Source organism: Babylonia areolata, chromosome 19 (assembly GCF_041734735.1).
Source record: "Babylonia areolata isolate BAREFJ2019XMU chromosome 19, ASM4173473v1, whole genome shotgun sequence".
Classification (NCBI taxonomy): Eukaryota; Metazoa; Mollusca; class Gastropoda; order Neogastropoda; family Buccinidae; genus Babylonia; species Babylonia areolata.
In genome coordinates this window covers 62,527,531-62,552,530 of record NC_134894.1, presented here as the reverse complement: position 1 = coordinate 62,552,530, position 25,000 = coordinate 62,527,531, and the positions used below count along the sequence as shown (strand labels likewise).

General features: G+C 44.4%; 2 protein-coding genes across 6 annotated transcripts in view; both read left to right on the top strand.

The window, feature by feature from the left end:
• The first annotated feature begins 10,970 nt into the window (after positions 1-10,970).
• LOC143294397 (sex peptide receptor-related protein 2-like) lies at positions 10,971-19,735 on the top strand. 2 transcript variants are annotated; one of them, XM_076605871.1, is made up of 2 exons: positions 10,971-11,113; positions 17,405-19,735. In XM_076605871.1, the coding sequence occupies exon 2, from the start codon at positions 17,451-17,453 to the stop codon at positions 18,537-18,539; it is 1,089 nt and encodes a 362-aa protein (XP_076461986.1). In that variant the 5' UTR covers positions 10,971-11,113; positions 17,405-17,450; the 3' UTR covers positions 18,540-19,735. The 2 variants fall into 2 exon arrangements, with proteins under 2 accessions (XP_076461986.1, XP_076461987.1); XM_076605872.1 differs by lacking the exon at positions 10,971-11,113 and adding an exon at positions 13,033-13,158.
• A 4,541-nt stretch (positions 19,736-24,276) lies between these two features.
• The window catches only part of LOC143293911 (uncharacterized), a 52,747-nt gene continuing 52,023 nt past the window's right edge, over positions 24,277-25,000 (top strand). For all 4 annotated transcript variants that reach the window (XM_076605279.1, XM_076605278.1, XM_076605277.1 and 1 more), the window contains exon 1: positions 24,277-24,455. In XM_076605279.1, the coding sequence (XP_076461394.1) occupies positions 24,387-24,455 (69 nt within the window). In that variant the 5' untranslated portion in view covers positions 24,277-24,386. The remainder of the gene's footprint in view (positions 24,456-25,000) is intronic.

The window sequence follows — 25,000 nt, the reverse complement described above, 5'->3', positions numbered from 1 at the left end:
GCCCGATATCGAAAGAGGAAGTCTTACTTGCCTTCAGGAAGATAAAACCTAGAAAAGCAGCAGGACCCAATAGAATAATTGGAGAATTGTTCAAGAACTGCTTTATGTATTTGTTTAATCATTTATGTAGTTATTTATTTATTCATCTATTGATTTAACTATTTGTTTGTTTGTTTATCTACCTGTCTATCTATCTATCTACCTACCTATCTATCTATGTATCTGTCTGTCAATCTGTTTATCTATTTATTTATTTATTTTAGCAGACGTGGTGTTGCGAATATGGGTAAGTTCGCACGCTGTGACGTATCCTTGAAACAAAATCTATTGAAAAATTGAGGAAAATCGTGTGAAAGTATCTGTGCTTCTTTGTTTGTTTTGTTGGGTTTTTTTCCCCCCAGAATGATGGCTATAATTTCTGATGGTGTCAGTTATTATTTGTTGTTTAACTCACTCAGTACGGCCAGTCCTCTCTTCTCCTCTACACAGACCCCTCGGATGTCCAGTGGGTGTCTGAATGACACAACCTTTAGCTTCCGTCGTCAGAATTGTGGTATTCTTTGTCAACATTCACGTCTTCAGTATAAGAGCCTTCCGCTTGCGATATTTTGATGATGGTAATTGGGGTGAAACGCTGTTAATGTCGTCTCTTTCGCCGTTCGTATGGAGAGAGTTAAACTGCAACGATGTGAAGAAAATGTTGACAACTGCACGTTGTCTTTCTGGTCATGTGTTGCCGAGTTATATGCGAGTGTATGAGAGGAAGAACTCGTGTTTGTGTTCTCGTTTTTACACAACATGTTCAGCAAATAACAAATATGTGGAGTGATAGCCTAGCTAGAGGTAACGCGTCCGCCTAGGAAGCGAGAGAATCTGAGCGCGCTGGTTCGAATCACGGCTCAGCCGCCGATATTTTCTCCCCCTCCGCTAGACCTTGAGTGGTGGTCTGGACCTATTCATTCGGATGAGACGATAAACCAAGGTCTCGTGTGCAGCATGCACTTAGCGCACGTAAAAGAACCCATGGCAACAAAAGGGTTGTTCCTCGCAAAATTCTGTAGAATAATCCACTTCGATAGGAAACCCCCCCCCGTGCTTTCTTTCTTCACTTACACGTCTTTTCTCTTTGAATGTTTTTAAACGAAATGCCTGGCGCGTGTGTTTGTGCGTGTGCATGCTTGCATGCGTGCGTGCGCGCGCGAATTTGTGTGTGTGTGCGTGCGTGCACGCGTGTGTGTACATATAGGGGAATATACAAAAAAAAGTATTAATTAGAACAATTCAATCAACATCCTGTAAGTGCTAAAAAGTAACATGAAAATGTAACAACAATGAACAACATGAAAACAACAATGCTATGATACTTGCAGTCCAAGTGACATTACAGTAACACTCCAATCGGACTATGTAACAGGAATGTGCTTACGTGCGCGCGCACGCGTGTGTGTATCGGCTGTTACGTGTGTTTTCTCAGTGCAGAGAATGGGATGTGTCAGAACTGTTTACAATGAAAACGATTTGAAGTGACACTGAGGTCCTTTGCTGTCAACACATGTGAAAGCTGAGATACAGACAGTCTAGAAAACTGCTGATGTTGGACAAAATAATGCTGTTTTCCATACGTAAAATTTGGATATAGTTCGCCTACATATTGTATAAACCGACAGTCTGAAACTGCTGATGTTGGACAAATGCTGTTTTTGATACGTAACATTTGGATATAGTTCGCATACATATTGTATGAACCCAATTAAAATTTCCACTTTAGCATTATTACTTCCTCCTTTTTCGCGAAAAGGATATCTCTGTATGTCTCCCTGTTTCTGTCTCTTTCTCTGTCTGTCTGTGTCTGTGTCTCTGTCTGTCTGTCTGTGTCTGTCTCTGTCTCTGTCTGTCTCTGTCTGTCTCTGTCTGTCTCTGTCTGTCTCTGTTTCTGTCGCTGTCTGTCTGTCTTTGTCAGTTGTTCTGCATATCACAGGTTACGATCTGGGAGAACTGCACAGCAATGTTGAGAACAGCGCTGTTTTTTTCCGGAACCCCCTCATGGCAAAAGACAATGAACCAATGCAGGAAGCCTTTTCCTGAAGCAATGCTCTGTTCGGCTCATCTGAATGAACTGTTGTTGACGGTGTACTCTGTTTATGCTTTTCTCTAACTATATTACTGCTGAAATACTTTGGTCTGCAAGTTTGTATGAATTCTTCTTATTTATTGCGTGCCCTTCACAATTAATTTAAGGGGCTATGGCATACACTGAATAAATTTTCGGGTTGAAGTTCAATGTGCGCGCGCACATGCGGAGGATCGACGGACGCAATAGCCGAGTGGTTAAAGCATTGAACTTTCAATCTGAAGGTCCCTGGTTCGAATCTCGGTAAAGGCGCCTTGTATGTAAAGGGTGGAGATTTTTTCCGACCTCCCACGTCAACGTATGTGGAGACGTACCTGCTAGTGCCTGAACCCCCTTCGTGTGTATACACACACAGAAGATCAACTAAGCACGTTAAGTATACTGTGATCCATGTCAGTGTTCGGTGGGTTACGGAAACAAGAACATATCCAGTATGCACACCCCGAAAACGGAGTATGGCTGCCTACATGGCGAGGTATATACAGAAAAGGGTCATACATGTAAAATGTTACATGTCTGTTAAGTGTGTATGTGTGCGTGACTGAAATCTGATTGAACGACACAGGAAACGAATGATGAGCGCCCAATGGCAGCTGTCAGTCGGCTCTACCTAGGCAGGTAGGCAGCTTGTTGTGCAAATGATTCCGTGTTTGTACTTAGAGCTTGGTCTACGACCGAGGATAGGCGCTGTATAAATATCATCATTATCATCATCATCGTCAAGGTTTGTAAAGTGAGTCAGTAGTAAGAGATGGACCAGAAAGACAATGATAGCTGTAAGAACCTGTTGTGCATTTCCTTTCTCCTACCCATCAACCAAATACCACCCCACCACACACACACACACACACACACACACACACACACACACTGAAATACAAAAATGACGACAACAAAAATAACGATTCTTCACCAACTGACTGCTAGAATAACTCGTTTAGATGTGAAAACGTAATGATTAATGATACAACTTTCTTGGAAGGAGTAAAATCAAAGAAAAAAAGGGGGAACAAAAGAAAAAGAAAGTGAAAACAATCAACCAACAATAGTGAAGACACTGGATTTTTTTTCATGGCAAAGTCTTTAAAAAAACCAACAGTTTGCCAAACTAACATGTAGGAATGAATTCAAAACACTTTTTAGCCTAAATAATTATCATGAGAGGAGAAAAATGCCATCTGCAAAAATTCGTCACTTTTTTTTGGTAATGACTCGTTTCACCCAGTATTCAAATGAATGTGCAGCTGTGGCAATTTACATTTGCATACTTTAAGTAGTTTCATTGCAACGTTAGAAAGACTACTTTTTAGAAGCTAACAATCTTTTTTTTTTTTTTTAAAGACAAGAAAAAAGGTTAAAAAAATTTTTTTTAAGAAAAAAAAGAAGAAATGAAACATATAGTAGTCCAGCTGCATATATCCCCAGCCTCATTCGCCTTGGTACCAGTGTTAAAGCTGTCCAAACTACCGTTCAACCAGCCACCCATTGTCAGCCACAGTATGGCTGATGCCCACTTGAGACCCCGACTCCGCGGTCACTTCTTCTTCTTCTGCTCCTTCTGCGTTCGTGGGCTGCAACTCCCACGTTCACTCGTATGCACACGAGTGGGCTTTTACGTGTATGACCGTTTTTACCCCGCCATGTAGGCAGCCATACTCCGTTTTCGGGGGTGTGCATGCTGGGTATGTTCTTGTTTCCATAACCCACCGAACGCTGACATGGATTACGGGATCTTTAACGTGCGTATTTGATCTTCTGCTTGCATATACACACGAAGGGGGTTCAGGCACTAGCAGGTCTGCACATATGTTGACCTGGGAGATCGTAAAAATCTCCACCCTTCACCCACCAGGCGCCGTCACCGTGATTCGAACCTGGGACCCTCAGATTGACAGTTCAACGCGTTAACCACTTGGCTATTGCGCCCGTCGACTCAGCGGTCACCCAGGAAAGCCCAAGGCTCAGTGGTCACTGACAAAGGGAAGCCACCACAACCGGTCACAAACACACGGACTCTGAATTCGGACTAATGAAGCCAGCACAGGGTGGAGACAGACAGCAACGCCCAGGGCATCAACAACGTCTGTCTCAAGATGAGGTCCTTCAGTCACAGTGTCGCCTTACCCTGCTGCAGTCCTCGCTGTTGGAGTCAGCCAATCATGTTGGACAATCGGCGTCGGCCAATCATGTTGGACAATGTTGGTCAGCTGATATACAATGTCTGGTCGCAATGCGCAGAAAGCATGCAGTATAAAAACAAGGTGTGTTAGACAGGGCGTCTCAGCTTTCTGTGACGTGGATGAGGTCTTCGTTTCTGTGTGCTGCTGACGTCAGTTTTCCAGTGCCCTGCCGTGTTGTGGCCTTTGTGCTGTGACTGTTATCACCTGTGACTCTGTGCTCTGGCGGTGCCTGGTATCTGTGCTGTCTGTGTTGAGGTGCTTCCTGAGTGTGATCCTGTGCTGTGTGTTGAGGTGCTTCCTCAGCGTGTTCCTGTGGTGACCCATCAGCTTGTCGTGGACACGGATAATGTCGACGTTTTGACGAGGGCACGTGTCGTCCACGAGGTGGCAGCCACAGCCGCGAAGTGGTGCCCTGAAAACCGTGGCTTTCTGGGGCACGACCGCGACCAACCTGAGGAAGGACTTCGGGAACCCACCAGATGAGTGTCATCGTAGACATCACCATCAGCCCTACCCTTCCCTGGCCGTGCCACCTGGAAGCCTCACTGACCCCACGTGGTGCACGTGCTCCCAGCCATGGTCCGGCCATTGAAGCACATGCCCCAACAGGGGAGGAGAAGGAAGACCAGTACTCAATGTACTGGACGGTGTCCCAGGCGTCTCTCCGATGGAGGCCAGAGAACCAGGAAGGCTGGAAGAAGGAACACGTGATGCCAGACATGTGTGAAATATACAGGACGACAGAGGAGAAGGAACACGTGATGCCAGACATGTGTGAAATATACAGGACGACAGGGGAGAAGAAGCAGGAGAAATGGACGACTGAGAAGGAGAATGAGGTGATGGAGCAGTGCTGGATGACTGGCCAGTAGAAGTAAGTGTTCATACAATCATGGACACGATTGCGGATAAATGCCTTTAAATCATTTTCATAATTGTTATCATTATTCTCATTATCAGTTGTCTTGCTTTGTGTTTTTGAACGTACGCAGAAAATATTTATGTATACCTTTGAAGGAACATGGTGTTGGGCATCTTTTATTCATCTGACTGACTGCAAGCTGATGGGAACAGTTAACAATATCGTCTTGAAGTTTGCAACTTAGGTAACAGTTAATGGATACATGGGTGTTAACATGCTGGTGAATTTCAGAACGAAAAAAAAAAGTCTAAATGAAGCTGTCTTTCATTACTGCATTGGTATGGCTGTCTGTCTGCAGAGGGGTGAAGTCCTGGCTGTCTCTCTGCAGAGGGGTGAAGTCCTGGCTGTCTGTCTGCAGAGGGGTGAAGTCCTGGCTGTCTGTCTGCAGAGGGGTGAAGTCACCAGGACTTCACCACTCTGCAGACAGGACTTCACCATTCTGCAGGCAGACAGCCAGGACTTCACCCCTCTGCAGGCAGGACTTCACCCCTCTGCAGACAGGACTTCACCGTTCTGCAGGCAGCCAGGACTTCACCCCTCTGCAGACAGCCAGGACTTCACCCCTCTGCAGGCAGGACTTCACCCCTCTGCAGACAGGACTTCACCCCTCTGCAGGCAGCCAGGACTTCACCGCTCTGCAGACAGCCAGGACTTCACCCCTCTGCAGACAGACAGCCAGGACTTCACCCCTCTGCAGACAGGACTTCACCCCTCTGCAGACAGAAAGGACTTCACCCCTCTGCAGACAGAAAGGACTTCACCCCTCTGCAGACAGCCAGACAGCCAGGATAACCCCTCGGAACACCAGACGGACCCCCCACCCAGTCAGACAGCCAGAGCTTCACCCCTAGGAACAAGGCCCCCTTCACCGCACCAAGCTCCGAGCTGTGATTCAGCTGACCTCAAGTCAAGGGCAGCAACCATTGTGTCAATGATCTCCCTTTGATCGGCTGTCGGTGTCTTTGGTGCAGGCTCTGGGGTGTAGTGACTGAGGGAGACATCCTTCAAGACCTGTGGCTGGAGATGTTGTCTGTGTAAAAAGCGTAAAACGTTGTGGAGGTGTATATAGAAAGTAAGAGGGGAGGTAAGTTCGATTGCTGCATCTTCACCAACCCACACTGCACATCTTCACCAACCCACACTGTACATCTTCACCAACCCACACTGTACATCTTCACCAACCCACACTGCACATCTTCACCAACCCACACTGTACATCTTCACCAACCCACACTGCACATATTTTGAATTGAGCTCCTCGGCCGATATATAGAAAACATTCTCTTCTTTTTTTCTTTTTTTCTTTTTTGTTTGTTTGTTTCGTTTCTTTTCTCTGTCTGTCTCTCTGTGAAATATTATCCTCTCAGTTGCAAAATACGTCTCAGAGGCAGTAGATACACGGAAAAAGAAAATAAATGATCAAAACGCCCGTTAATTCAAAATATGTGCAAACATTAATGGTTTCCAAAATGATTTCTTTGAGGGTCAAAATAGAAGCAGATAGAATTAGTGTTTGGATGGTCAGTCTGATGATGATGATGATGTTGTTATTTTTTTGTGTGCAATTTGTTGGCTGTTGTTTATTGATATAACCTTTGTAACATTAGGTGCGTTAGTTTTGTTTTGTTTTACTTTTTTCAAATGATTGGATAAAAAGACACTGTAACTTCCCCTGCACCCCCCTGTCACATGGGCTGTTAAGCCAATGACGGTAAAGAGTCAAAGTGTCAAAGTGTCTGTCTCTCTCTGTCTTTTCTCTGTGTAATTGTGTCAGGTAATGAAATATAGTTGCTCTTTGATCATCTGACGGTTGATCCTTTGATGTCGTACCTTTGATTATCTCAAGTCGCATGGCATGAAAGAAATGCGCATGGCGGTATCTGATGAATGGAATGTTGTGTACCTTCTATCATGTCGTCAGAAACATAGTGCTATCATGAATCTTCAATTTTGAACTGTCAAACATCCACACTGCATTTTTGATGACTGATTTTCTCGTGTGTAGACGTGTGTGTGTGTGTGTGTGTGTGTGTGTGTGTGTGTGTGTGTGAGAGAGAGAGAGAGAGAGAGTGTGTGTGTGTGTGTGTGTGTGATATCTAGCTTTACTGGCTTACGCTTGTCTTAGTTAAAAACAAACACATATAATACTAAAAGACAGATATGTTTTTGTGCATTATTTCAGAATGGATTTATAATGATGTGGTAAACAATTACTAGCAGAATGGTGGGGTTTTTCTTTGTTTTTGTTTTTTTAATAATGCTTTTACAAAAGACGAATTTTTTGGAAAATGATTATCACAGCTCCCTTACACATCTGTTTAATTGTGAAGTGACACGAAGCGATGTTGTAATTGACAGGATGAGGGTGAAGGAAATGATGTAATTAATAAAGGCAAAATGATGAAAGTACATTTACGCCTCTGCCTTCATGCATGTCTGTGTGGGGTGGGGGGAGGGTGGGAGGGAGAGAGACTCGGAGAGAGAGAGAGAGAGAGGGATACGGATGATTTATTCAATAAGGCCATGGCCACTCATGAAGGGGGTACAGCGAACAATGATTCACAACAATAAAGTCACACTACCAACAATACACGTCAGTAAATGTTCAACTACAAGCTGATAATACACAACAAATAATTATTAACTACATAATGCATTGCGTTTTTTAAACGCTTTATACAAGTAAACAGCAAACTGTTTTATAATGGTTTCGCTTGTCAATGACATCAGCAAAACAAGTCCAAATGAAGTTGCGCGTGTGTAATATTTTTGTGAAATCTAAGGTCTTCCAAAGCAGGGCAGCATAACACAAAGTGAAGTTCAGTTTCTTCAGCACATCTACATAATGGACAAATAAGAGAGCATGCATGCTATTGATGAATTCAAACTGAATGCTGTCAGTCCCCCCCTCCCTCCCCACCCCCCACCCCCTTTCTCTCTCTCTCTCACAGGATCTCTACCTCACTCTGACTTGAGCAACACACACACACACACACACACACACACACACACAGAGACTTATGCCTGAAATAAATACCAGCACCACTCTCTGTGCGAGACTGGTGGTTGCAGGATGAGGAACAGTTTGGTGTGAGCAGAATCTAGAATTGGCGTCAGGCATGATACACGAGGGACACACACCCACACACACGCACGCACGCACTTACACACACGCGCGCACGCACACATACACACATGCGCACAAACACAGACACAAACACATAAACTCACAAACACGCGCGCGCGCGCGCACACACACACACACACACACACACACACACACTTGCACACAGATCTAGGCACGGACACACACACACACACACACACACACACACACACACACACACAGGCACACAGACCTACACACAGACACACACACACACACACACACACACACACACACACACACACACACACACAGGCACACAGACCTAGACACGGACACACACACACACACACACACACACACACACTGCAGGTTAGCAGACACATCGTCAGCATAATTTTCAGCTGAGAGCTGTCCTATTTTTTTTTCTGCAGGAGTTGATTCAGAACTAGAGAGAGAAACCTTGGCACGTATTCAAAGTATATATCTTAAGACTTTTATTTTCATTACTTTATTTCTTTCTGTAAACAGCCACGAAGGAAGCCCCAAAGGATGGTCAGTCATCTTCCGAACTCTTGCTAATAAGACATTTTCACAACAAAACATAAAAGACGCAATGTTGCTTTTACTTCTTACCAGTTGATAGAGTCTACCGTCGGACCGACGGATGAGTAGGCAGGCAGGCTTATCTGTCGGTGTGTGTCCTCATATGGGAGAAGAGGCCGATTCTGGATGCACAGCACTTCCCACAGGTGTTGCAAGGGAAAACGTCTCCAGAAGTTGAGCCCTGCTTCCTTCCCTCACGCTTCTCCTTAATGGCCAGCGTTCTCTTGTTTTCAAACGTCTTTTTGCCACTAGAGCGCAGCATAAAGAGCCAGTTACTTCTATTGTTTAATCCCTGCACCATAGACGTAGCGCACACTCATGTTGTTTTAACCCATCGAGCTAGATGTGTTTTACGACTTGCAGTCTGTTATGTAAAATAGGACTGTTTGGAATCACAGCTGACAGCGTTTTTGAAGCGGTACGATAATCAAAGAAAGGACTCGTCTACAGGTTAGGTTAAAGGTTCCACAGCCATTTACGACAAAAGGGCTAGTGAGTTCAAATCGACATAGGAAGGCCTGGCCCAGTCCTCTCCTTCCGCCGTTTTAACCTTCCCCAACAGAAGTTACGTACACCTGGCTGGAATGAGGAAAATCGGAGTACAGTGCCTTTCCCAAGGACACAACACCATGCCGAAACGGGGCCTCGAACCCTGGTCACTGGTGACCACTGGGCCACAAGTCTTATGCCTGACCGATTCAGACACGATGTCCCGTTGGTCTGTAGCGTCAGCGATCCAGTCAGTGCTGAGCTTTGTCACAGGGGCAGACCTGTTCCGCGGGAATGTAGGGTCACTGGTGTGATGTGTCTGTGTTGAAGGCTTTGAATGAAGTGTGGGTTGTGTTGAAGGCTTTGAATGATGTGTGGTTTGTGTTGAAGGCTTTAAATGATGTATGGCTTGTGTCGAAGGCCTTGAATGTAGTACGGTTTATGATGAAGGCCTTGAATGACGTAGGGTTTGTGTTGAAAGCCTTGAATGTTGTATGGTTTATGTTGAAGGTCTTGAATGATGTATGGTTTGTGTTGAAGGCTTTGAATGATGTATGGTTTATGTTGAAGGCCTTGAATGATGTATGGTTTGTGTTGCAGGCCTTGAATGATGTATAGTTTGCGTAGAAGGCTTTGAAGGCTTTGAATGATGTATGGTTTGTGTTGTAGGCTTTGAATGATGTATGGCTTGTGTCGAAGGCCTTGAATGTTGTACGGTTTATGGTGAAGGCCTTGAATTATGTATGGTTTGTGTTGAAAGCCTTGAATGTTGTATGGTCTATGTTGAAGGTCTTGAATGATGTATGGTTTATGTTGAAGAACTTGGATGATGTATGGTTTGTGTTGAAGGCTTTGAATGATGTACGGTTTGTGTTGAAGGCTTTGAATGATGCACGGTTTGTGTTGAAGGCCTTAAATGATGTATGGTTTGTGTTGAAGGCTTTGAATGGTGTGTGGTCTGTTGAAGGCTTTGAATGATGTATGGTTTGTGTTGAAGGCCTTGAATGATCTCCCTGATGCCAAAGTCACAAAAACAAATGTTAAAGCGGTATGTATAAGCCATTGAAAATAATAATAGTTTTTCGTTATCGTCCTCCACCGCACAGGAAAACCGTCAATCGTAGCATGCGATGTTGCAGTCTGGAAAGAAAGGAAGAAAGAAAGAAAGAAAGAAATATATATATATATATATATATATATATATATATATATATATATATATTCAAAATACAAAAATAAATCGAAAGAAACAAAGAAGAAAAGAATGAATGAAAACAAAAGAGAGAAAGGATGAAAACAAACAAACAAACAAACAAAAAACTTCCAACGCTGACGCCCGGCCTCCGAAAAACACCTATAAACCCAGTTTTTAGAATGCAGCTTGGGTTGGACATTTCTGACGTCCTGTCAGCCAAAAAGACCTATACGCCAAACGAATCCAGAATTCAACCAGCATTTTCAACCGCTGCCTATAAACAAAACGATAGCGGACCGTATTTTTCCTTTTCCCGCCTGCAGGTTGATCGCAGTACTGCTTTCACCCTGACACACATCGTTCTTCCCTTTGCTGAAGGGATACACACATTGCACTTTCTGTTGAAGCTCTTGCCGGGGACTGAGTACATCATTTTCGTGGCCCCTGTTACCTGTGTGTTTCGAGGAGGTACCGTTTCTTTCAGGTGAGAACTGTGTTCGGGTCTGCTTGTGTTCTGATGAGCTTCATCTTTCTCGCAAATTCCTGGGTGGAATTTTGATGGTGATGTTTATGATTCGGTGTATTGTGTGTGGTGATTGACTGAGACAGGCAGTGGTTGTGTGTTGTGCTGTGTTGTGTTGTGTTGTGTAGTGTGTGTGTGTGTGTGTGTGTGTGTGTGTGTGTGTGTGTGTGTGTGTGCTTTCGTGTGTGTGTGTGTGTGTGCTTTCGTGTGTGTATGTGTGTGTGTATGTGTGTGTGTGTGTGTGTGTTTGTGTGTGTGTGTGGTGTCTGAGGCAAACGTTTTTTTCTTTCTTTGTGCTTCATCAAAAGTATGTACATTATGCATTTAGAATTAAGTTATATGGACCAAATGATTATTAAGAAACAAAACAAACGTGCAAGCATGTTCGTGTTGTTGTTGTTGTTTTAGCAGGGTTTTTTTTAACAGCAACAAAAAAAGGGTATTGATTTCTACATTTTGATATCACAGTCTACATCGTTTGCAATACCAGAATTCACTGCTGTTCTCAGCGTGCGTCTGTTCTGTGTAACAGCTGTTATTATTCCATGTGATCTAGCTTCTATTCCCTGAAATGTTGTGAACTTACAAACAACAACAACAACAACATAGCAGATAAACACACGCCCCCTCCTCCTTTTACTTTGCCGCCAGTTCGCTGCTGCACGTGCATTTGGCGGCCTTTTCAATTCAAAGGCAGATACACGTTCAAAATTAATCATGTCTAGGCATGCACTACACTCATTCTAGATGCTGTTAGCGCGACAAACTTTGTGAACTTGCTTTTGTTTGTGTGTATTTGCTTCTTGACACGTTTTCAAAAATGGATTGTTGTGATAACTTGAGAGATCTTGGAAACAAACAAACTGCAAAAAATAGTGGGTACACCTGCCAAAACTTTAGCTTTCTTCCTCTGTTGCACACTAACAATAGCCGTAACAGACGATGGTTGTCGATGGGTCTTAAAAACTGAAAGGAACAGCCTGACATTTCTGAGTGTGTGTGTATACGCGCCGCCATCATCTGACACTTTCAGAACTATGATATGTGATGTACAGAGGAAAATATGAATTGAATACCATTCCTTGCCACACACACACACAGACAGACAGACACACACACACACACACACCTTCACCCTCTGTCGCTCTCTCTCTCTCTCTCTCTCTCTCTCTGTCACTCTGCAGTGCGCGCGCGAGTGTTCGAGTGTGCGCGGGCGCACGTGCAACTGATGTGATTGGGCGCCGCGGCGATAATTATTAACCAAGTGCGATAATTGTCCGCTGCTAACATCAGAAAAGTAAGCCATAACTCGTTCTTAATTCACGCCATTCACATTCCTGTGCAGTTCAGGAGGGTAGTCAATTGCACATCATTGCTGACGGCTTAATGACAGCCGTGTATAATTATGTCAGTTTCCCCGACTCGGAGGTAGCAGGCAGGCGCAGGGCCACAGTTGTCGGCCAAATTATGCCCTGATGCAGGCATAGCCAACGCTGTGTTGATGACGACGTCTTTGGAATGAAGAACATGGGTGACAGTATTTCATGGCCATGTTGTATTGATAACGACGTGTGAGGAATGAAGAACATGGGTGACAGTATTTCATAGCCATGCTGTAGTAATAACGACGTCTTTGGAATGAAGAACATGGGTCACAGTATTTCATGGCCATATTGTATTGATAACGACGTCTTTGGAATGAAGAACATCGGGTGACAGTATTTCATGGTCATGTTGTAGTGATAATAACGTCTTTGGAATGAAGAACATCGGGTGACAGTATTTCATGGTCATGTTGTAGTGATAATGACGTGTGAGGAATGAAGAACATCGGGTGACAGTATTTCATGGTCATGTTGTAGTGATAATGACGTGTGAGAAATGAAGAACATCGGGTGACAGTATTTCATGGTCATGTTATTTTGAGGACGACGTCTGAGGGATGAAGAACATATTTCTCTTATAAAAAAAATAATTGATTTCATTTGAGGTTGATTTCAGGGAAGGTAAGAACATGGAGAATTTCATTATTATTATTATTATTATTATTATTATTATCTCATTGTTGTTGTTGTTATTGTTATTTTGTCATCAGTTTTCTCTCTATGATGTGAAATTGATCAAGCAATAGCCGAGTGGTTTAGGCGTTGGACTTTCAATCTGAGGGTCCCGGGTTCGAATCTCGGTAACGGCGCCTGGTGGGTAAAGGGTGGAGATTTTTCCGATCTCCCAGGTCAACATATGTACAGACCTGCTAGTGCCTGAACCCCCTTCGTTTGTACACGCACGCAGAAGATCAAACAGTACGCACGTTAAAGATCCTGTAACCCATGTCAGCGTTCGGTGGGTTATGGAGACACGAAAATACCCAGCATGCATGAAGCACGACAGAGTCCTCGGCAAGTCGATGTTGGTCGTGTAACGGAAAGAAGAAGAAGAAGACCCATTCATTCAGCCTATCGGCGGCCATTATAATATATCTGAGCTGAAAAAAGCCTTCACAGAACTGAGCCACTGTGTGGTTTATCTCCCTTCTCCCGACCTGCCGGCTCCTTCATTCTCAGTATCAGTATCAGCATCAGTAGCTCAAGGAGGCGTCACTGCGTTCGGTCAAATCCATGTACGCTACACCACATGTGCCAAGCAGATACCTGACCGACCAGCAGCGTAACCCAACGCGCTTTGTCAGGCCTTGAGGAAAAAGAAAAAAATCACTCTCAGCTCAAAAGTAGTTGTTCATTGGTTCGTCTCGCCTCAGAAATGGTTGCTTACCCGCTCGCTTATTCTCAGCTTAAAATCTCTCTCTGTCTCTCTCTGTCTGTCTGTCTGTCTGTCTGTCTCTCTGTGTGAGTGTGACTCTGTGTGTGTGTGTGTGTGTGTGTGTGTGTGTGTGTGTGCAGTGTGTTTGAGAGAGAATGAATGATGATGAATGAATGAATGAATGAATGGTTTGAGAGAGAGAGAGAGAGAGAGAGAGAGGGAGAGAGAGGGAGAGAGAGAGAGAACTGAATAAACTGAATAGATTTTATTTTCTGAGGGTAATACAATGAGCAAAATAATGCTGTTTTTTTTTCAAGCAGCCCTCGAAAGGGGAAACAGTAAAATAAACAAAGGGGGAATCATTATATCAGTACAGCATGCATATTAGAGAGAGAGAGGGAGAGAGAGAGAGAGAGACAGACAGAGAAAGAGAGAGAGAGAGAGTGTGTGTGTGTGTGTGTGTGTGTGTGGAGTCTGCGCTAAAACAAACTGAATAACTTTAAAGGAAAAACAACAACTCTTCAGCCAGTTGAACGGCTTCCAGAGCTTTGCTGTTTTCGTGGAAATTGAGAACTGCTGCAGACTCTTGTGAAACAGATTGCCACAGATCCACACACTGAAAAAAATGAAGTTCTTCTGCGGTTGCTGTGCTCCAGTAATTTCGTGGGTTTTTGTTTTTGCGTTTTTCCCCCCATCTATCTATCTTTTATCTAAAAACAGATTTATATATATATATATATATATAAAGAGATAAGTTGAAGAATCAGGGAGTGAATGAACAAACAAACAAATGAATAATGATATGAGTGAATGAAAGACGCACACACACACACACACACACACACACACACACACACACAAACCAATGTAAGCATGTGCATCGCACAATTATATACATTGATAACTTATATGTATAGTACAAAGACATGTACAAATAATACAGTAAATAAGGAGAGAGAGAAAGTAAGAATGAAGGAAGGGGGGGTGGGGGGGGGGGCAGACAAATAATGAGAAAGACTTGGTGGAGAAATAGAGAGACAGGCAGACTGACAGACGCAGAGACAGATAAACAGACGAGGCATAAACGCCGACCCTACACAATCCGCCATGAACTGCACAGGTCTGCATGCTTTTTTCTTGCTTTTTTTTTTTTTTTTTTTTTTGTCAACAGCTTTATCAAAACAGCATAAAAGCAAACCTGGTTCATGTCTATAAACATGGCAGTGATACCATCATCAACACACGCACGCACAAACGATGCCAGCAAGGTACCTTACATGATATGACGATTACCGTTTTTCTTCTGCAGATGTAGGCACGCCGCTTATGAGACGAGACAGTCAGGTGAACTGACGAGAAATCACCAGGAAAGCACAAGCCCTGTCAGTCAAAATGACTATTTTCTGTTCAGGTGCCAAGTGATCGTCGTACGATTTCACTGACGAGGCTTCCTCAAGGCTGTAACACAACAGAAAACATACGCATCAGCAGTTTAACTCACTCAGTACGGCCAGTCCTCTCTTCTCCTCTACACAGACCCCTCGGATGTCCAGTGGGTGTCTGAATGACCCAACCTTTAGCTTCCGTCGTCAGAACTGTGGTATTCTTTGTCAACATTCACCTCTTCAGTGTAAGAGCCTTCCGCTTGTAATATTTTGATGGTGGTAATTGGGGAGAAACGCTGTTAACGTCGTCTCATTCGCCGTTCGTATGGAGAGAGTTAACTAGTCTGGGTGAAGAAAGACATTGGGAGACGATTTAGTTCCGTGAGTCCTCTTTGGAACAACACATTGACCTCCCACGCAAACAACGGACTTTTTTTTTTTTTTTCTTTTTCGTTTTTTGACTCACTTGTGTAAACAAAGTGTATGTTTTAACCCGGTGTTCGGTTGTGTGTGTGTGTGTGTGTGTGTGTGTGTGTGTGTCCGTGGTAAACTTTAACATTGACATTTTCTCTGCAAATACTTTGTCAGTTGACACCAAATTAGGCATAAAAATAGGAAAAATTCAGTTCTTTCCAGTCATCTTGTTTAAAACAATATTGCACCTCTGGGATGGGCACAAAAAATAAAAAAGAAGCCTAATTATATGCAAACTGCATTTACTGTTATATTTATATTTTTTGTATTCTCTAAACTTGGCACTTTGACCTCTTATTCTGACACAACAACAAGAGGAGTCATTATTATCATTTTTTTGTTCGAACAGGAACTTCTTTTGCTAAGCATGGAATTTTTATTTATTTTGCAAACGTTTTGGTGCAGATAGTAAAAAAGGGAAATTACTCTGTAATTAATGCTAGGGGACTTGATTTACCACAAGTGAGTCTTGAAGGCCTTGCCTCTCTTGTCTTTTCTTTCTGTCCCATCGCCGTTTTCCCTCCCCCCACACAGCCACACCCAGGTTCATCTATCGCATTCCCAGCCTCGGCTGTCCACAGGGAACCATTCGTGTTAAGTCGCTTGGAGGCCACAAGAATATGCGCTAAAGCAAGATGTCTCAATAGATAAATAAATAAAGGTATTCCTGAACATTTGACAGACTTCTAAGGCCTGTGCTCCCCTTGGAAAATGGACAGTTCATCAAGATTCATCGAGCTATCCAGTCCGATTTTTTTCTCTTGCAGTGAATGTTATATTTCTCAGTATTTCTCAAGAAAAGCAACACCCCCCCCCCCCCCCGTCCCCCCCCCCCCCCACACAAACACACACAGTAAGTTATATCATTCATTAGTCACTATTCAGGGGATTAAAAAAAAATGCAGACCTTATCCAGTCCGAAATTGTCAAGAACAAACACATAACAAGAATGACAACCCTGACTTATCTCGTGCCAGGAGCATCTGTTTCGAAGAAGGGTTGTTTCCCTTCGCCAATTATTGTCCAAAACAGACGGTTAAGACAGGATGAATGTGGGTTTGCATGTGTTCAGCAATGCAGATTTGATGAGAATGTACAGCATTAGAGTGACCCTCTAAAGGTCGTCTAGGACATCGCAGAATTATTGTGAAAGAGTCCTGTAGACCCCAGGAATCTTTTTAAACTTAGAAGAAATGTGCTGTTAATTGTATGTCAATGGAACAGAAAAAAAAGAAGTGAAAACACTTCACCCAACATTCGTTTAACAGGTTCAACGACAAAGCTCTTGTTATGATTGTGGAAAATATGTAGGCCAAATTAACTGGATGGAAAAGAAAATCAGCAAAACGGCGTGGAGCCGAATGCATACAAAGGAGACACAAAATGGCGTGGAGCCGAATGCATACAAAGGAGACACAGACAGCACGAAATGAAAGCGAAACGTGCAAAGTTCATGAACGTAGATTTGAGAAATAATGTCGAATCCTCAAACTGACCATATAGCTTGAAGCCACGTGCAGTAGACATCAACGAGACCCTATCTGCCCCTCCCCATCACCCCCCCCCCCACCCCCCACCTCCTCCTCTCTCTCACCCCTCACGATCCCTGACACTGTCACCTGTTTCTGTACAGGCTGCACGTGTGACGAGGTCACGTGAGGACGACCTGACGCGTCACCATGGAGACCAACACCACCACCTCGTTGCCAGGCAACGACATGCTCCTTCCGGAAGAGGTGGTGCACGGGAGAGCCATCCGCAATGTGTACATCTGGGTGCTGGTGGGGGTAGGGTTGCCTGGCAACCTGGCCTGTGTGCTGACGGTGCTGTCCATGCCGGTGACCACGGCCACCTTCTACGTGGCTCTGCTGGCCGCTGCCGACAGTCTGGCGCTGCTGCTGAAGCTGCTCTTCCACCAGCTGGTCTCCCACGCCAAGATGACGGCAGCTGCCTGCGTCTTCTACTTCACGCCCACCTTCTTCAGCTGCTACGCCAATTGGGTCCTGGCGCTCATCTGCTTTGAGAGGTTCGTCACTGTGTGTTTCCCCCTCAAGAAAGACGCCTACTTCACCAAGAGGAGGGTGGGCGTCAGTGTGGCCATCCTCACTGCAGCCTTGGCCGTCTGTTTCGGTCCGACCCCTTTCTTTTACACCGATGTGATGTGGAACGGGAAGAGGTGTGTTCAGAACGTCGGCATGCTGAAGTTCAAGGAGGAGTTCTTTGATGTCTTCCTTGCCTCTCTCTACTTCTTCGCACCCTTCTTCCTCATCGCTGTTCTCACCACGCTCATCATCATCGGTCTTTACCGAAACCGTCAGGCGAGGCAGAGGATCGGTGGGGTGGTGGTGACGGAAGGCGGCGCCACCAGCGAGGAAAGAAACGTGGAGCTGAGCATCAGCGTCATGCTGCTGTGTGCCGGGCTGGTCTTCCTGCTGCTGCTGCTGCCTGCCTGTCTCTACCACCTGGCCCTGGAGAAACTCTTCGACGCCAGCATCATGGAGGAGAGAGCCCAGGTGTTCCTGTTCTACCAGGTCATCACCATGCTCGCCGACACCAACCACGCCGTCAACTTCATCATCTACTTCCTCAGCGCCCCGAGGTTCCGCAAACGGTTTGTTGAACTGGCGAGGCGAGGGTTCTGTTTCAAACGCGGGGAGGAGAGCGGAGCCACTGCCAGCAGTTCGGAGGACGCCATCCGTCTGACTCAGCTCAGCCAGACTCAAACCCAGGACAGCGGGAAGGGGGCCGATCAAGCACTGTCCGCCTGACACGTGGTTCAGTGAGATCACCTGATTACAGACACCAGTAGTATAAGGACTGGGGGTTTTGGATCGCTTTGATCTGAGAGCCCCAAATTGTCCGAGGTCAAAGTGTTGTGGCCGAGGGCAATTTTGGGGTCAAAGGTCAAAGGGGTCTAGAACCCCCGGTCCTTATACTACTGCATTGATGTCTCGTGGTTGTGAGCGTCTATGACCTGACAGCCCCTCCTCGTGGCAGCTTCTTCCCAGTGCTGCGTTACTGGTGCATCGTGAGGCCGGTTTGCTGTACTCATGCCGTGGTTTATGACACCAGCCAATTCTGGGCCATTTTGCTGTATTGTGGGTGTGGTTTCTGATACCAGCCAATGCAAGGCCAGTTTGCTGTATTGTGGGTGTGGTTTCTGATACCAGCCAATGCAAGGCCAGTTTGCTGTATTGTGGGTGTGGTTTATGATACCAGCCAATGCAAGGCCAGTTTGCTGTATTGTGGGTGTGGTTTATGATACCAGCCACCCAATGGGTGTCCTATAATGACAACACCCTAAATGTCTTGATGTGTTTGGAGTTTACTCTCAGTGCATAATTTTTGTTGTTGTTAAAGTCCTGTGGTTTGATTATTTTGTAAAATTGATGTGGACTCTGTATATTCGTAACACATGCAAAATCAGTAAAGTGGTATATTATGATGCATATAATGATTCAGAACATTGCACTGGGAACTCTCCATTGGAGGAACTAGGGGAATGAGGGGGTTAAAACAAGGATTTCAACATCATCTAGAAAGTCTACAATTACCACTCTCCTTGGTTTCACCCGTTTATTTCCTGGTTACGTTTTTTTCATTGCTATTTTTTTCTCACTCGTTTATGACAGCTGTCACTGGGGCATGCGCGCACGCACGCACGCACGCACACACACACACACACACACACACACACACACACACACACACACACACAAGAAGTTTTTAAGACTGAATCAGGAAACAAGGGGCCAGTGGCCATCAGGTGTCCGTCATCCACAGCAGCCAGTAATTAATTAATCATGTGTCAAAACTGTTCAAGGCTGGTATGTCAGCGATGTTCAGCTACAAGCCTCGTGCTGTGGCTGTGACAGGAAGCAACGAAGTCCTTCACCATGGGGGCTTTTCACTTGTCAGGAGATGAGTCCACCCAGCTGGACTACTGAGCTCTCTCCATGTAATGGAACACCTGCATCAGATGGTGAGGGGGTGGGGGTGGAGGGCGGGGAAGGGGAAAGGTAGTGGGGGTAGAGGTGGGGGCGGGGGGTGGGGGGGGGCAAGTTATGTGTGGGAGGGAAGAAGGTGGGATCAGTTGTGTGGGAATATATATATATATATATATATATATATATATATATATATATAGTGTGTGTGTGTGTGTGTGTGTGTGTGTGTGTGTGTGTGTGTGGAGAGGCAGACAGACAGACAGAGTAAATGATAAATCTAAGCCGCCAGGTGTCTTCAGTGGAGGAAACGTCAAAAACAGTATTGGTTTGACCTTTAACCTTTAAACCTGATTTGCACTTGGGGAGGGGTTAATCGCGGTTTTCAAAATCTCTCTTCAATGCTCCTGTCGTCATCAGAGTTTCAGAGTTTGTTTATTCCCATTAACTCTTTTGAGTCATAGAGAAACAAGGAAACATGACAATAACAGGATGACGGCCACAGAGGAAGAGCGAAGATAATTTAAAAAGAAGAAACAAAAGGGGGGATAATACAAATGGGGGAAAATAAAATGATATAAAAGGCCAAATGTAATCATCAGTCTGGTACAATGCAATAGAAATGGACAAATGCACAGATCACAACTTAGATTTACAATACGGCTCTGTATCAGACTAGTTGAGCCTGAACTGGGAACTGGTGGGTTAGTTGGAGCATAGCATTAATAATGACATGGTGTAACAAAATAAAATACACAATAATTTGCATGTTATCAGTGCTGTTCCCTCCAAAAGGGAGGCTATGCACAGCTGTTTCGCACTGTGTAGTGCTCTTCCGGCTTGTTACCTTCTCTTGACTGCCGACCGGAGAGAAACTCTCTCTCGCTCAAAGAGAAACTCTCCGCCGCAACTCGGCAGAGACCTCTTTGGGTGACTGAAGACTATGTCTCTCAAAAACCAACCGCTGGTCCGTTTTTAATTTTGGGGTTTATCATCAAGAGTTATGTATATATATTTCTTTCATTTTACTATACTCTATACGATTTTTTTTTTTTTTAAATATTATTGTTATTATCATTTTTTTTTTTTTTTTTTTTTTTTTTTTACAGATCCGTGTTCACAATTTCTTTGACGGATGTATACGAGCCCTTGAGGCATGTCTATGCTTTTTACGTAATTGCATGGGTTTGAACTGAAGTTACTGTTTATTCTTAACACACATGCTGTTTACTGACCAAAAGCATTTAACTGAATTGAAATAATAATTATGTAGGCCCTATATATGAGCTAACACACAATTTTTAAAAGTAATGTGCATGTGCATTGATCTGTTAAGTGTTGTACACAGCGTAATTGTGGCTTATTCTACCTGCCAGAAAATAGGGCATCATGTTTTAATAAAGCTTGAAACATAAAGCCTTGTGTGGTTATGCGACTGCGTATGTGCGCGTGCATTGACTAATGTGTAAGAGAGATATTTTCCTTCTGAATTCGTGGACTGCAACCACCACATTCACTGGTATGTACGAATAGGCTTTTACATGTATGACTGTTGTTGCTTTTTTTTTTTTTGCTTTTTTTTTTTTTTGCCACGTCGTCATGTAGTCAGCCATACTCCGTTATCGGGAGTGTGCTTGCTGGGTATGTTCTTGTTTCCATAATCCACCGAACGCTGACACGGATCACAGGATGCGTATTTGACATTCCCCGTACGTATACGCATGAAGGGGGTTAGGGCACTAACAGGTCTGCGCATGTCGACGTGTGAGATCAGGAAAATTTCCACTTTTAATCCATCAGGCCCGCCGAAACCGTAGATCGAACTCAGGAAACTCGGGCGAAAATGCAGCGCTTTAACCATTCGGCCACCGCACTCCGGAAGAGAGATTACAATACGGAAGACGGATATGTGTACGTAAAGCGAAATGATGACGTGCATTGAGGAAGAACAAACTACGATGTTCTGATCATAGACTGATGAAGGACGGAAACTAAGGGCTTTCAGGATGTGTGTGTGTGTGTGTGTGTGTGTGTGTGTGTGTGTGTGTGTGTTAACACACACACACACACACACACACACACAAAGAGAGAGAGAGAGAGAGAGAGAGAGAGAGAGAGAGATTGTATCTCAGAGCAGCAAGTCATACACACACACACACACACACACACACACACAACACACACACTAAGCCACATTCGTGACAACTGAATACACACGTACACGATATGATCACGGAACGATGTTGTTCAACCTTTCCCTTTGTTTTCAATGCACTGGTTGTTATGTGAGCAAGTCACTCAACGGATATCGCTGTATGATGTCATATTCTATGTGATCAGAAACTCCAGGGAGAAATGGACAATACAAGGTCTTCAGAGAAGAAGAACCTCCCCAGTCAAGTATTTCGGTCCTTAATTTAACTCCTCACAGTCTAAGGGCGCACACAGGTCATGACTCCTGGATGTCCTTCTATTCAGAGGAAGAATATATTAGGATATTAATATCAAAGGAAGGTCCGGCCTTCGTCTTTAACGGCCACTGGGACAGGGAATCCATACCCACTGTTTAGACAGGATAATAATAATAATAATGATAATAATAATAACAGCAGCAGCAGTAGTAGCAGCAACAACAACAACAATAATGATAATAATAATGACTGATGATCAGTGATGATGATGATGACGATACTACTGCTTCTACTACTACTGATGATGATGATGATACTAATACTGACTACTATTTCTACTACTACTGCCGTGGCTCTAAGGTCCAGACAAGAAGCATGACCACGCCCGGCCACAAGAAACAACAAACGGGAAATCCTCGGCTTGGTGGCCCTGTTTTCTCAACTTCCGTACTGGTCACTAGGAACAATGGGCCTCGGGGCGAACTGAGGCATGCATCTATAAATAGATCTGTTCATTAAGTCAGTGGGCTCAGCACCACACCACCTCCCTCCTCCCTACTCCCCTCCTCCACCTTCCACCAACAACGTGACATTCAAGGTTTCAGCCAGCAGGCTGTTACACCACAACACACAGCATGACCTTGGTGAAAGTGCCGTCATTAACACAGTATGAGCTTGGTGAAAGGCAGTCATGGACACAGGGCATTACAACACACAGCATGACCTTGGTGAAAGGGTCATGGACACAGGGCATGACAACACACAGCATGACCTTGGTGAAAGGGTCATGGACACAGGACCTGACAACACACTGCATGACCTTGGTGAAAGGCAGTCATTCAAACAGGACCTGACAACACACAGCATGACCTTGGTGAAAGGGTCATGGACACAGGGCATGACAACACACAGCATGACCTTGGTGAAAGGGTCATGGACACAGGGCATGACAACACACGATTTTACTTTCATGTCATCCCAGTGCCTCTCTCTCTCTATCTCTCCTTCTGTCTGTCTGTCTCTCTCATTGTCCGAGTGTTTGTCTGCGGTCTATCTGTCTGTCCGAGTCTGTCTCTGTTTCTCTCCGACTGTCTGTCTGTCTCTCTCAGTGTCCAAGTGGTGTCTCTGTCTCGGTCTGTCTCTCTCTCAGCCTCTGAGTGTTTGTCTGTCTGTCTGTCCGAGTATGTCCCTGTTTCATGCTGGGTATGTTCTTGTTTCCATAACCCACCGAACGCTGACATGGATTACAGGATTTTTAACGTGCGTATTTGATCTTCTGCTTGCATATACACACGAAGGGGGTTCAGGCACTAGCAGGTCTACACATATGTTGACCTGTGAGATCGTAAAAATCTCCGCCCTTCACCCACCAGGCGCCGTCACCGTGATTCGAACCTGGGACCCTCAGATTGACAGTCCAACGCTTTAACCACTCGGCTATTGTGCCTGTGCATTTGATGCATTTAATTATCGTACATTCTGTTTGGTGGTTTGTTTAGATTTTGTATTGATATAGATATTGCGAAATGTTGATAAATGCATATAAATAGGTAGGTAGGTAGCTAGGTAGGTAGGTAAGTATGTATGTATGTAGGTAGACAGGTAGGTAGATAGGTAGGTAGGGAGGTAGATAGACAGGCAGATAGATGGATGGATGAATGGATGATTGGAGTGGATGTTTCAGTTGGCATGGTGCTGTGTCCTTCAGGAAAAACTGCGCATTTAGAATATAAAATTATTCAATATTCCAACTTTTTCCTCAATCCACACACTCAGAGGTGCAGCCTGAAGGGGTACCTGAATTCGAAGGTAAAAACGGAAGACAGAAAGGGTTAAATTTTGACCCTGCCTTCCTGTACCGGGTCCCCACACACTGAAAATAAATTCCTGCCCGTAAAAAAAAATATGGGAACCATAATCTTTTTAACCCGGGCGGTAGGTCTATTTATGAAGGCTACATTCCCTCCGGTCTCCTTGATTTAGAGCGGAGCCACCAGTATGACGCATAGTTAACTTTTCCCCCTTCCCGACTACGTCAAAACACCACCCCATCCTTACTGTTACTTTATTTCTAAAGAATAGCCAGGGAGAATCCTGAAGTGGCAACCCAAAATGACTCATCACCGTAACTTGGCGGAAACTTCCGGGATCACTCGCCGACAAAGTTAAGTTTCGCTCATTTGCGTCTGTGGTGCGTTTGGTCTGTCAGTTTAGAAGCAGTTTTGTTAGAAGGTGTACGGGACAGATATATCATGCCAAGATGACCAAGACTATTATCGGAATTGAAGTGGTGGATGTCGAGAAGAGGAGAGTTCCAAGCAAGCATTATGTGAGATTTTAGTTTGGTTTTATTTTATGGTGTGACCTACTTTTTGAGTAGATATTGTTTTCTCAAACATTGTCTGCCCACATGACATCCTCACTGCATCTATCTGTCTGTCTATCTATCTGTCTGTCTATCTATCTATCTGTGTCTATCTATCTATCTATCTATCTATCTATCTATCTATCTATCTGTCTGTCTATCAATCTATCTGTCTACCTATAATATATATCTGCATCAATATCGATTTTACTTTTCACAAGTGTATTTGTGTGTGTGTGTGTGTGTGTGTGTGTGTGTGTGTGTGTACTTTCATTGCATATGATTGTGTGTGTGTGTGTGTGTGTGTGTGTGTGCGCGCGCGTGTGCATGTGTGTACACTCCATTGCATGTGTTATGCGGTGTGTGTGTGTGTGTGTCTGTGTCTGGGTGTTTCTGTGTGTATGTTCAGTTGTACACATGTGTACATAATTAAACAGATGTTCAAATGAAACTCTCACTTGTCTCTCAAGGTCAGATGCACTGGGATGTAAGGCCTGAACTCCCATCCA